Raw genomic sequence first — 13,972 nt, 5'->3', positions numbered from 1 at the left:
TATATTGTTGGCAAAAGTGTAAATCAACACAACTATTATGCAGCATCTATAATAGCACCTATCAAAATGTAAAACGTACAGACTGTAAAATAACTCAGCAAATTTACTTTTAGGAACTTATCCTACTGGTATTCCTGCACATATGCTTAAACACATATGCATTTACACAGTTTATATTATCATAAAAAGCAAAAATCTAAATGTGCATCAATAATGATATTATATAAACTACATAAAATTTATGCAATGAAAATTCTACACAATTATAAAAAAGGAAGCAGCTCCTATTTAAACAAAATCCTATAGAACAGTTAAATTAACTAGATCTACAGCTATCAACATAGACATTAAACAGGATCTAAAAAATATGCTGAAAGAAAAGTAGAATGATACATACCATGATTCCACTTCTAAAATTTAATATGCAAAATAATTCTACCTATATTGTTTATGAAGATATACATACATACACATAACCCCATCAGTATAAAATATGCACGGGAATGCTAAATTCCCCATCTGAGTTTATAGTACCCCAAAAACCCAGCAGTGTTTACCTTTATATATTTTGAAATTTATATCATGTATACTGCCATCAAAATTAAGTATTTTTTAATTTTATTTTATTATTTATGTTAATCACCATACATTACATCATTACAAAATTAAGTTTTTAAATCAAGTCAGCTATCTCTTTATACTGCTGTCTAACTCTATTAAATCTTCCTCTCCTCCCTAAATCTATGTCTTGTGAAAAGTGTACCATCTCACCAAACATTATAAAAAATTTCAATGAAAAATAATCCCTTTTGGGGGCGGCTGGGTGGCTCTGCTGGTTAAGCGTCTGCCTTCGGCTCAGGTCATGATCTCAGAGTCCTGGGATCGAGTCCTGCATCGGGCTCCTTGCTCAGCGGGGAGTCTGCTTCTCCCTCTCCCTCTGCCCCATCCCCCTCCCACTTGTGCATGCTCTGTCAAATAAAATCTTTAAAAAAAAAACAAAAAAAACCCTTTTTAAATGCCTCCCCTCATAAGTAATACATTCACTACAGAAAAATTAGAAAATTCTGATGAGCAAAAAATAAGAAGCCTATACCTACCATTTAGAGATACCAACTGTTAATATCTGGCACATATCCTACCAGATTTCATTTTAGCATATATATGTATATGTGAACGTGTGTTCACTTCCTATAAATTTTGCAAATGTGGTGTAAGTGTGCGTATGGTATTATATCCTTTTTTGTCCAAAATTTAATCTAACCTAAAGTTATCCTGCTCACACTATACAATGAGCAAATAAGTATACGCTAAAAAAAAGTTGCACAAAAGAATAAAAAAATCAGTGAATGAATTTAGCTATACTAACAAGTTTTAATGATGTCCTAGAACTTGAAGATTTGCTAATATATAGATGGTAGATATAACTAAGATAATTAAGGCTAGGTTACTCAGGTATAATTTAGATATGAGATTATGAAGATGGAGATATGGCAGACAATAAGATAAGCATACCTTGTCCCATTTTTTAAAGCCAGAGAGAAAGATCACAGAAACCAAAGAACAGAAATTTTGATAACAATCTCCAGGATATTCAGAGAATAGACATTATATGGAGGATTTGGAAAGATTTAAGAGACACTAAGCACTAGAAGCTGGCAGGAGTTTCCCAGGAATAAGTTATGTCTAACTCTTCCCATTTTCTTCTTTTTTTAGGGATATTGTGCTAGTATATTAACTGACATGTATATTTTAAGCTCCACAGGGGTAGGGACTTATATTTATATCTGCTATACACCCAGAGCCAAAGCCAATAACTAGGCATATATGAAGGGCTCAATCAATACTTGTTGAGAGGCTGACTTAATAAATGAATTAATAAATTAAGGAATTTGATGTTTCTTATAAAATTACTGTGGCCCTTAATAAAGAAATATGAACCAGATTTTGCTATAGTTGGATATAATCACAGCCAAATAAACCATACCAAAAATAAGCAAACAAACAAAGATTAAGAGATGCCAGAGTAATTTCCTTGGTCCTTTACACACAGTCAATACTATCAGCAATTGTGAGGAAAAAAAGAGAAGGCCAATTTAAATTATGGATAATCCCTTCTACCTAACATACTAGACATTAGAATTACATTCAAAATTACACTAATAGTACAGACATACTACAGTATAGACTAATAGTACAGATCCAATAAGCTGCCACATATAGGAATAAATTAATGTTTATTCAAAAGAAATCAACTGAGTTACCATATGACCCAGCAATTCCATTCCTAGGTATACCCAAAAGAAATGAAAATACAGGTTCACACAAAAACTTGCACATGAATGTTCATAGCAGCCTTATTCATAATAGCCTAAAAATGAAAACAACCTAAATTTCCCTCAACTGATAAATGGATAAATGTGGTAAATCTACACAAAGGAATATTATTTGGCAATAAAAAGGAATGAAGTACTGATACATGCAACACAAATGAATTTTGAAAACGTCATGCTAAGTGAAAGAAGTCAGTCACAAAAGACCACATATTACATGACTCTTTTTATATAATATATCTGAAATAGGCAAATCATAGAAAACAGAAAGCAGATTACTGGTTACTAGGGGCTAGGAAAAGAAGGTAATGAGGAGTGATTGTTAATGGGTATGGAATTTCTTTTTGGGGAGATGAAAATTTTCTAAAATTAGTTAGCCACACAACTCTGTGAATATACTAAAACCACTGAATTGTATCCTTATATGGATAAATTTTATGGTCTTTGAATTACATCTCAATAAAGCAGTTACTGAAAAAGAAAGAAATCAACTGATGATACAGACGTAGGCAATCTGTTAACAGAGTTGTTAATCAGAAAGATACCTGAAGGTTATAATTTACCATAACTCAACTCAATGTAAACAGCAGTTAGGGCTAAAGAAATAAAAGCAATTTTAGACTGAATTTCAGCATTATGGCTTTCATAACAAGATATGTAATAGTGCTGATGTATTCCATGCTAGTCAGAGCACATCTGGACAACTATGTTCTAGTCTAAGAATAATGTCTAGAGAAACTAACCAGTATAGGTCCAGAAGAATGTATACAGAATTGAAAAAGGATTGGAAACCATGACAGGTTAAGAAACACTTGAAGGAATGAGGGGTTGCTTAGCATGGAAAAAAAGATTCAGAAGATACAACTATCTTCAAACAATATGAGAGTCAATTAGAGAAAATAGAGCAGGCCTGTCCTGTGTGGCTACAAAAGACAAAATAGAATCAATCACTAAGAGGGCAGAGGGGAAGATTAATCTCGTCACGGGCTAGAACTAATACAGTAATGGTTGCCTCCTAGGTGGTACTTCTCATCAAATGAACAGATTCAAGTAAATACTAGAAGTCACCTATCAACGAATCCTATTTCAAAAAGAATTGCTATAATACACAGTGGAGTAAAGATAATAGTTAAATTCCCTAATTGTAAAATTATATGATTTTATCCTAATTCAAAATTATGTAATAAGGGGCGCCTGGGTGGCTCAGTCGATTGAGCCTCTGACTCAGTTTCAGCTCAGGTCATGATTCCATGGGTCTGGAATCAAGCCCCTAGTGGGGCTCCGCACTCAGTAGGGGAGTCTGCTTGAAGATTCTCTCCCTCTGCCCCTCCCCTTGCTTGCGCCTGGGCTCTTTCTCTCTCTCTCTCAAATAAATAAATAAATCTTCAAAATTATGTAACAGAATAAATAAAATAAATACATGAAATCCCAAAGAGTCGAGTAGTTAAAATTTTACCTCATTGTTCTGTAATGGTGGTTTTCCATTTTTCTTACTGTAGAGAAAAGAAAAGAGAGCTTTATTTGCAAACTATTCCCATCATAAATATTAAGATATCAACAGAATATACCAAATTCTCCAAATAAGTTCCTTCTTTTTCATATGATAGAATATATTAAGTATAATAGTCCAGTTGCCCCTTACTCAGTATAATTTACAATAAGTGCTCAAAAAATATTAACTACTATATCAAGCATTAAATTAGTAATTTTTAATACACAGACTCATTTTACAAATTTCCCCATGGAGAGGTGGAGTCTATTTCTCTATCTTTGAATCAAGGCTTGGCCATGTGAACTGCTTCAGTCGATAGGATATTAGCAAACTTATGCAAGCAAGGGCTTGAAAAATGTTTGTGCATTGGGCCCTCTCTCTTGGTGCTGGGTATCTTCTCCTAGCCATGTGAGCAATCCCAGGTTAGTTGCCTAAAGGAGGAAAGACCATGCGTCATTCCACATTACAAATAAAAAATTGACTTGGTAAGTGGTATTGTTCATGCTACTCAAAGTGATTAATTTGGTAACTGTACCCAGGTCTTAGCACTAATCCAGGTTATCTCCCTAAATGATATAACAACCAGGCTTAGGTTCTTTTTATAACACACTACCACAGCACCCTATAATTCTATACAACATTGATTACATTTTAAATCTCCTGTTTGATTGGTATTTCCTCCCAGTAAATCAGTTTCATGAGATCAGGAGCTACTGCATGTTGGTCTCTCCAAAGCAGACATGAGGTGGTGCTTGTATACAAAATGTCTACTGGGGATCAACACCTATGAAAGGAAGGTAAGGAAAGCTGAAACGGTGATGCAGGCCCAATAATCAATCAATTCAATCAATCAGGCAGGAAGTCCTGTAGCAAGTACTGTCCATCAGGGTGCTCTGTGAGGGGTTGAAACAGCTAGATCTTTTTACCTTTATCTTGCTCAGTCTACAAATCCCTGCTGCTCCAGGGAGGTCATGAGCTCAGGGAAGGTGGCTCTGCCACTAAGGCAGACCCTAAGGTGTGGCCAGAAGGGGTTACTTGGTAATCCAACTCCTCTCGGCTGGACAGTAGGCCCTTCTTTGAAGCGGAATCTGGGTAGCACACCTTCATATCTACTCTTGGGGGCACATATTATTCAACCCTCTATGTTCAACACTTAGTTGAGCTCCAACAATCTATAGAATGAACACTTTCAGTAATAAGATACCAACCAGGTCACTGAACAAGGCTAGAAAGCCAAACTTAATTACAATTCAGTAGATGCTCTTATTCTAAGAGTGCTTGGGTCTATTATTTTTTTCTATTTTTAGGTGTATTACGGGATTGTTTTTCTGTTTTAAAGTTTTTATGAGGTTGTAAACCTGTTTCAGAAAATGCCTTTATAGGGCGCCTGGGTGGCTCAGTCGGTTAAGCGACTGCCTTCGGCTCAGGTCATGATCCCAGAGTCCCAGGATCGAGTCCCACATCGGGCTCCCTGCTCAGCAGTGAGTCTGCTTCTCCCTCTGACCCTCCTCCCTCTCGTGCTCTCTATCTCTCATTCTCTCTCTCTCAAATAACTAAATAAATAAAATCTTTAAAAAAAAAAAGAAAATGCCTTTATATATGTTCAGGCATGTGCAGTTAATTATGAGCCCCTTTTATAAGGTTTTCTGAATTCCTCTTTTTAAGGAATTCTTTAATGTTTTTAAATATTATAAATTATTTAATGTTTTCATGGATGTTCTCAATATCGAAGACACTAGCTATATAAATATATGTAGATTATTTAGGATAAATTAGAACAGTATGCTAGAATCCTAATTATTGGGTTGCATTTTTTCACTGGAAATGTCATGCTAAAGACTGCAGAGAAATTAATTTATTTTCAAAAACATGATCTACTAGTAGGCAGATTCAATTCTAACAAACATTCAGTATTTTCCTTTTCTTGATTTTTATCCTATGAAACTAAAAATGGCTAGACAACAAACAGACATCTTCTACTCTTGTGTATTTCTTTTGGCTACCAAAAAGATCAATTTATCAGCTAAATACATTAAAATAAAGGTATTCAACATGTTCAAACTGTATTGCTGATTTGCACACTAATGGCAAGATGTTATCTGTAATATCAAAACAATCATTAATCATCAGTTGCCTTGTTACACTTCAGGGTATAACAAAATTCATTTAAAGATAATACACGTATTACAGGTTAAATAAAATTTTTATAAAAATAGCTATATTTCCCCAAACAAAAAATTTAGTAACAAAAGTAGCACTGTTTTATATTTTGAAAAATCTCATTAATGTCTGACTTAATAGAAGAAAACTGTGTTCTCATATGAGAGTCTGCATTCTTTCTATCTGTGATAGAAATAAACAGGAGTAGGTTCATAATTGTGGATATTCTATCTTGATACTATAATGTTACAGTGCAGTCTGAATGCTATCAATGAACTTTCTACCCTATACAATAAGATCCATTGGTCTATATTACACTTTCAATGGATCTTTTTTCCACGCAAAATTTTGTAATATGCATTAGTCTGCTGGAAAATAATGATTCGGGATGCCTGGGTGGCTCAGTCAGTTAAGTGTCTGCATTGGGCTCAGGTCATGATCCCAGGGTCCTGGGATTGAGTTCTGCAGAGACAGAGTTCCCAGCAGGGAGCCTGCTTCTCCCACTGCCTGCCACTCCCCCTGCTTGTGCGTGCTCTCTCTCTGACAAATAATAAATAAAATCTTTAAAAAAAAAAAAAAAGGAAAATAATGATTCACAAAGTTGTGTAGCAGACTTTCCAAATGTAATATATTTTACTATGCAATATTTTTTAGAATTACATTTGTTAATACTGCCACCTATCTCATCACAAAAGTCTTAACCATTAGGAAGCTAGCTCATGGTGGCAGAGACAAGTTTTCCAAATTCTAATTTTCACTTGAAAGCTTAAATTGTAACATTAGCAATAAACACTGCTGTTTTTTCTTGAAGGCATTACAAGAGAATGTCTGCAATACTCAAGGCCAAATAACTACAGTTATTTAGTCATCCTTTCAAGTAAAAAATGATGTTCTACACACACACACACACACACACACACACACACACACACACAAAGTGGCTAGTTTGGCTCAAATTCAAACAACTACAAGTGCATTCCCTCAAGACAACTTCTGCATTTTGGTATACTGCAAGAAGTGCTTTGTGCCGATTTCTCCTTTTTGTTTGGCAAACACATTACAAAAAAAAGACAAGACCAATAACTGACTATTTATAAAAAAAATATAGGAGGGAAGGAATTTATCCAAGAAATGGAAGATCAGGGTCATATCTGAAAATCAATCCATAATTCATCCATATTAACAGTCTAAAAAAATAACCATATGATCATATCATTAGATACACAGAAAAGGCCTCTGACAAAATCTAACACCTATTCATCACAAAAACGCTTAACAAATTAGGAAAAAAAAGGAACTTCTTCAATCTGATAAAGGACATCAACAGAAACCTATGGCTATGGGGCACCTGGGTGGCTCAGTCGGTTAAGCATCTGCCTTCAGCTCAGGTCATGATCTCAGGGTCCTGGGATTGAGCCCCTGTCTGGCTCCCTGCTCAGCGGGGAGTCTGCTTCTCCCTCTCCCTCTGCCTCTCCCCCAACTCGTGCTCACACTCTCACTCTCTCTCTCTCAAGTAAATAATCTTAAAAAAAAAAAAAAACCTATAGCTATCATCATACTTATTAATGAAAGACTGAGTCTCTGTGATCCAGAATATGGCAAAGACCACAACTCTCACCACTTCTATGCAATACTACTATTGGAAAACACAGTGCAAAAAGGTAAGAAAAATAAATAAAAGGGACAAAGAATTGAAAAGAAGTAAAACTATCTTTGTAGAAAATCCTAAGGAATCTATAAAAAAGCTAAGTGAGTTCAGCCAGGTTCCAAGATAAATCATCTATACACAAATATCAACTGTATTTCTATATATAGAAAAAGAATAGGGGCACCTGGATGGCTCAGTTGGTTAAGTGCCTTTGGCTCAGGTCGTGATCCCAGGGTCCTGGGATCAAGTCCCACATTGGGCTCCCTGCTCTGTGGGAAGCCTGCTTCTCCCTCTCCCACTCCCCCTGCTTGTGTCCCCTCTCTCGCTGTGTCTCTCTCTGTCAAATAAATAAATCTTAAAAAAAAAAAGAATAGCTGGAAATTGGAATTTTAAACATATCATTTATAAAAGCACCCAAAATATTAAATATTCCACAATAAATTTGGAAAGAAAAAGAAGATATGCAAGACCTACATGCTGAAAACTACAATATACTGCATGGGGCGCCTGGGTGGCTCAGTCGTAAAGCGTCTGCCTTCAGCTCAGGTCATGATCCCAGGGTCCTGGAATTGAGCCCCGCATTGGGCTCCGTGTTCTGTGGGAAGCCTGCTTCTCCCTCTCCCATTCCCCCTGCTTGTGTTCCCTCTCTCACTGTGTCTCTGTCAAATAAATAAAATCTTAAGAAAGAAAGAAAGAAAGAAAGAAAGAAAGAAAGAAAGAAAAAAAGAAAGTAAGAAAGAAAGAAAGAAAGAAAGAAAGAAAGAAAGAAAGAAAGAAAGAAAGAAAGAAAGAAAGAAAGAAAAGAAAGAAAGAAAACTACAATACACTGCAGAGAAATCATAGATGACTAGATAGATGTATCATGTTCATGGATCAGAAGACTCAATATTGTTAACACGTCAATTCTCCCCAAATTGATTTAGAAATTCAATGCGATCCCAATCAAAATCCCATCAGGCTTTTTTGCAGGGAGTAACAAGGTGATTTTAAAATTCATTTATAGGGACGCCTGTGTGGCTCAGTCAGTTAAGCATCTGCCTTCGGCTCGGGTCATGATCCCAGGGTCCTGGGATTGAGCCCCACATCAGACTCCCTCTGCCTGCTGCTCCCTCGCTCTCTCTCTGACAAATGGATAAAATCTTAAAAAAAAAAATTCATTTATAATTGCAAAGGACCTAGGATAACCAATAAATTTTGGAAAAAAACAAAGAAGAACTGTACCTCATTTCAAGGCTTATCATAAAGCTACAATAAACAAGAGAGTGTGATACTGGAGTACAAATATAGATCAAAGGAACAGAAGAGTCCAGAAACAGACCCACACATATATAGCCAATTGATTTAAGACAAAGGTGCTAAGGTAATTCAATGGGGAAAGAATAATCTTTTTAACAAATGGTACCAGATCAACTAGACAGCCATATGTAAAAAGAATTAACCACACCACTTACTGCACACCATATACCAAAAAAAAATAATTCGAAGTGGAACACAGACCTAAATGTAAGAGCTAAAACTATGAGAGAGAAGAAAACAGGAAAAAAACCTTGTAACCTTAAGTTAAACAAAGATTTGTTAAATAGGACACACAGTACAGGCTGCACCAGAAAAAAAAAAAATCAACAAATTGGACTTCATCAAAATTTTGCTCTTCAAAATACTAGTAAGAAAATATTTGTAAAACATACATCCATGAAAAACCTTATATTCAGAATACATAACAAACTCTTACAGTAGAATAAGACAATTCATTTAAAGATTTAAATAGACACTGTGCCAAAGAAAATGTATGGATGGAAAATAAACACATGAAAAATGCTCAACTGTTCCCTTAGTTCTCAGGAAAATGAAAATTAAGACCGCAGTGAGAAACCACTGCATACAACCACTAGAATGGCTCAGATTAAAAAGATTGATCACACCAAGAGTTATCAAGGATGTGGAACAACTGGAATCTTCCATACCGCTAATGGGAATATAAAATGATACAAACACTTTGGAAAACAGTTTAGCAAGTTTCTGAAAAAGTTAAAGATACAACTCCTATACAATCCAGCCGTTCCACTACTAAGTATTTGCTCATGGGACATGAAAGCATATGTCCATATATAAACTCTACACAAATGTTCATAGCAGCTTTAATAGTCAAAACCTGGAAATAATCCAAATGTCCCCCCACAAGCAAATGAATTAAAAAATTGTGGTATATCCATAAAATGTATTCAACAGTTGAAAAAACAATTGATACACACAACATGGATGAATCTTGAAAGCATTATGCCAACTGAAAGTAGCTAGACAAAAACGTATATAGTGTATGATTCCACTTATGAAATTCTAGAGCAACCAAAACCAATCTGTAGCTATAGGAAGCCAATCAGTGGTTGCTGCAAGCTAAGGGCAGGGAGAGGACTGACTAGAAAGGGGCCACAAGAGAACTTTGGGTGATAAAATGTTTGTTACCCTGATTGTAGTAATTGTTTCACAGGTGTTACATGTCAAAACTTACCAAGTTTTGTACTTTAAATATCAGCAGTTTATTGTATATCAATAATGTTTCAATAAAGTCATAAAACTTTAAGAACTGTGTAAAGATAGAGGAGGTATTAGAAACCATCAGCTCCAAACTGATGCCATGAAAGGCAAAGATCATTTTCCTCAGGTTTCACAAACAACATACACCCTGAGTGACTAGAAGACAGTGTTCCGTTAACTAAAAAAAGAATAACAGCAGTAAACACATTTAAGGGAAATAATAACTGGATTCATTGTAAACTTGTTCAATTTCAAGTCCCAGTGAGATAACTATATGGAATCAACCAGAAGACAATTTTTTAAAAGTTTAGATTTGAAGTACAAGAGTAGAGATGTTGATTTGAAATGCATTAACACGACAATGATGTGGACATACAATGATATAACTCATTTGGGAAACAAAAACATGGCATCTGAAATGTGAGTTTTCCATCCGTTTATTAAAATGCTGTACTAAAAATTTTAGAATGTGCTCATAAGGAACTTGGTTTAAGTTGTTCCCTGAATATTGCTCCCAGGCACTGTAAGAAGCAAATTTTCCTCTTAAAAGAAAAGTATGTTTACTATAAGCCTCAAAATTATCCCTAGAACTAATTTTAAATAAAATATCCTGACCATAATCAAAAATAACCAAGCACACAGCAAACTAAACTCCATAAACAGGAACCAGCAGAAATTAAAGAAAACAGAAGGAGACCCAAGAAGATTTCAGATGTTGGAATTTCCAAACGCATCCTATAAGACAATGCAGGCTGTATTTAAAGAAATAAATACACAAAATAACACAAAGTTATCTACCAAAATAAGGAAATTATATTTAAAAAGAGAGAGACCTAAGAGAACCAAACAGAATTTTTTTTTAGCCAGAAGGGGGGAAGGGGTAGGGGCAGAGAGGGAGAAAGACAATCTTAAGCAGGCTCCACGCCAAGCACAGGGCTCTGTCTCACAACCCTAAGATCACGACCTGAGCCGAAATCAGAGTCCACATTTAACTGACTGAGCTACCCAGGCGCCCCAGGGCCAAGTGGAATTTTAAAAAATAACACATACAACAAGTGAAATTAAATATTTAATAGTTTTAGTAGATCTCACACAGCCAAAGAGACAACTAATAATCTAGGAGCTAAATCAGAATTTGCTATCCAGAGTGTAGCAAAAAGTAAACAAAAAGATGGAAAACAAAGAAATAAAAGTAAGAGAATGCTCACTTCATCAGCAATGTACTAAAATTGGAATGATACAGAGATTAGCACACTGCCCCCAGAAGGATGAAACACAAATCTATGAAGTGTTAAAAAAAAAAAAAGTAAGAGACAGTGGTTACAATGAGACTATCTTAGTTGGTGTCTAGGAAGTATAAAGAAAGAGAACAAGGCATAGATAATGGCTGAGAATATTCCAAAATGGAAGAGACACCAATCCACAAAGTCAAAAAGGCCTAGTGAATCCTTAAGCAGGATAGATTAAAAATATCCACACTTCACCAAGTCAGAGTGAGCTCCAGAAAAATTAAAGATAAAGATAAATCCTTAAAAGCAGCTAGAGAAAAAAGACCCATTACCTTCAAAGGGGCAACAGTTACAAACTGATAGCTGACCTCTCAATATCAGCAATGGAAACCAGAAGATGACAGAATCAAATATTCAATGGACAGAAAGAAAATCACTGCCAATCAAAAATTAAATGTTCAGGGGAAAAAAACACTTTCATGAATGAAGGCAAATAAAGCCATTATCTGACAAAATGGAGAAAGTTCATTATCAGATTTGTACTAAAGGTCATACTGGTGGTGACAGGGAGGGTGATTCCAGTTGGAAGGTAGAGGTTGCAAAAATGAATGAAGAGCAACCAAAGTAGTAAATATATAGTTAACTCTAAATGAGTATTACATAAAACAATAATAATGTCTTTTAGTACTTAAAACAAACAAACAAACAAAAACCCCACTAAAACTAACGCAAATAAATCAGGAGGAAACTAAGTGGAGCCACTGCTCTGAGAGTCATTTTACTACTTAAAAGGGGGATGAAGTATTATTGATTAATGTTTAGACTTAAAAATTTTAACACATGTTAAAATTTCTAGGGTAACCAGTAAAAGTAAAGTAAAATAACGAATAACTTCCAAACTACTAGAAGGAGTAAAAATAAAATAATGAAAAAAGAAATAATAACTACAAAGCAATTTTGCTGTTTAATCAACAATAAGAAGAAAAAAATACAAGGAAAATTCCCAAATGTTTGGAAATTGTGGTAAATTAAATATGAGACAAATTCTTTGTGTTTCTCCTAAAAAGGAGGAATCTATTTTCTCATCCTTCAATCTGGGCCAAGCTTGTGACTTGCTCTATCCAAAAGAATGTGGCAGAATCCTTTTTGCTTTTACTTTTGCCTCTTGGAATGCTGACCTGAGACTACAAATGAGGAAAGTGGTATTGTCTACTAGATGATAAAGTCACTTAGATGAGAACCAAGGCACCCCAGTCACCAGCTAGCACCATCAGCCAGATATGAGTGAAGCCATCTTAAACCTTCCCCAGTGTAGCCAATCCTCTAGTTGAAAGCAGCCTCAAGCAAACCCAGAACAAAACCAGCAGAGGAACTGCCCAGCCACCCCTAGAATTGAGGCGAGAAATAATTACTTTGTTACTAAATTTTAAGGTGGTTTGTTATGCAACAATAGATACCTGACATATATAAAGAGATAAATTTGTGAAGTCATAGGTCAACGAAAAAAAATTTTTGAAATGTATGATATACACATCAAATGATACGTTTACAAAATGGTATAGTTTATATATCAAAAAATCTGTGCTGCAATTAAAGCAGTGCTTAGAGAGAACTTTGTAACCTCAAATGCATGCTTTAGAAAAGAAAGGCTGGAAATTCATATCACTCTCAGAACACTAGAAAAATAAAATTAAGCGAGGAAAGTGTAAAGAATAAAAGAATACAGAGGGAAGCAAAAAAAGAAGGAAATAAACAGTAAATAGAGGTAAAGCAAAACTGAAAGCTAGAGTTTTGAAAAAATTCACACATTTTTACAGACTTATGGCAAGATTGATTTAAAAAAAGGCAGGCAATCATACATTAATCTACAGATTAAAAGTAAGCCTCATCAAAATCCCAACACGCTGATCCTAAAATTTATAGAATAGTTGAAAGAGTTGATAACCAAGGCACATTTTATATTTTGTTTATAAGATCCACTGCATTCATAAAACAAGGTTCCTCCAAAGCATCTATAAAAGAGCATTAAATAGGTATTTACTTGTAGTAAATCAATAGGTTCATAATGCACTTAAGAACTCATTGGTCACCTTCAGAGAATAACAGGGAACTAATGGATTATTTTAAAAATTGGTAAAGTAAGAACAAATATCTATCCTACCTTTCCTAATTGAACTGTACCACTGGGTAACCAAATTGTAGATGAAGAAAAGTTTCTTTTTTTTCTTTTTGCATTTATTTATTTATTTATTTATTTGACAGAGAGAGACATAGCAAGAGAGGGAACACAAGCAGGGGGAGTGGGAGAGGGAGAAGCAGGCTTCCCGCCAAGCAGGGAGCCCGATGAGGGGCTCAATCCCAGGACCCCTCAATCATGACCTGAGCCGAAGGCAGACGCTTAACAACTGAGCCACCCAGGCGCCCCGAAAAGTTTCTTTTTATGGAAGCATTCCACCTTATAAATGAAGAATAACAGAATTCAAATATCACCATTTTGTAAGCCCTAAGAAACAAAAATTCACTGATCTACGCATCAAGCAACAGTGGCTGCTAAAAATCACAAAAAGAGAAACAACCA

The 13,972-nt window shown here is 35.2% G+C and overlaps 1 protein-coding gene and 1 non-coding gene across 3 annotated transcripts in view; one reads left to right on the top strand and one right to left on the bottom strand.

The window, feature by feature from the left end:
• The window catches only part of ABCD3 (ATP binding cassette subfamily D member 3), an 81,356-nt gene that overhangs the window by 55,085 nt on the left and 12,299 nt on the right, over positions 1 to 13,972 (bottom strand). For both annotated transcript variants that reach the window (XM_027622230.2, XM_027622236.2), the window contains exon 2: positions 3,787 to 3,823. In XM_027622230.2, coding sequence (XP_027478031.1) covers positions 3,787 to 3,823 — 37 coding nt within the window. The remainder of the gene's footprint in view (positions 1 to 3,786; positions 3,824 to 13,972) is intronic.
• On the top strand, positions 11,367 to 11,468 carry LOC113917499. The gene has a single exon (XR_003518244.1). It is a non-coding gene; the product is annotated as a U6 spliceosomal RNA (small nuclear RNA).

This window comes from Zalophus californianus, chromosome 4 (genome assembly GCF_009762305.2).
Source record: "Zalophus californianus isolate mZalCal1 chromosome 4, mZalCal1.pri.v2, whole genome shotgun sequence".
NCBI lineage: Eukaryota > Metazoa > Chordata > Mammalia > Carnivora > Otariidae > Zalophus > Zalophus californianus.
The sequence above is the reverse complement of the archived record's forward strand: the minus strand, read 5'-3'. Positions and strand labels throughout refer to the sequence as shown.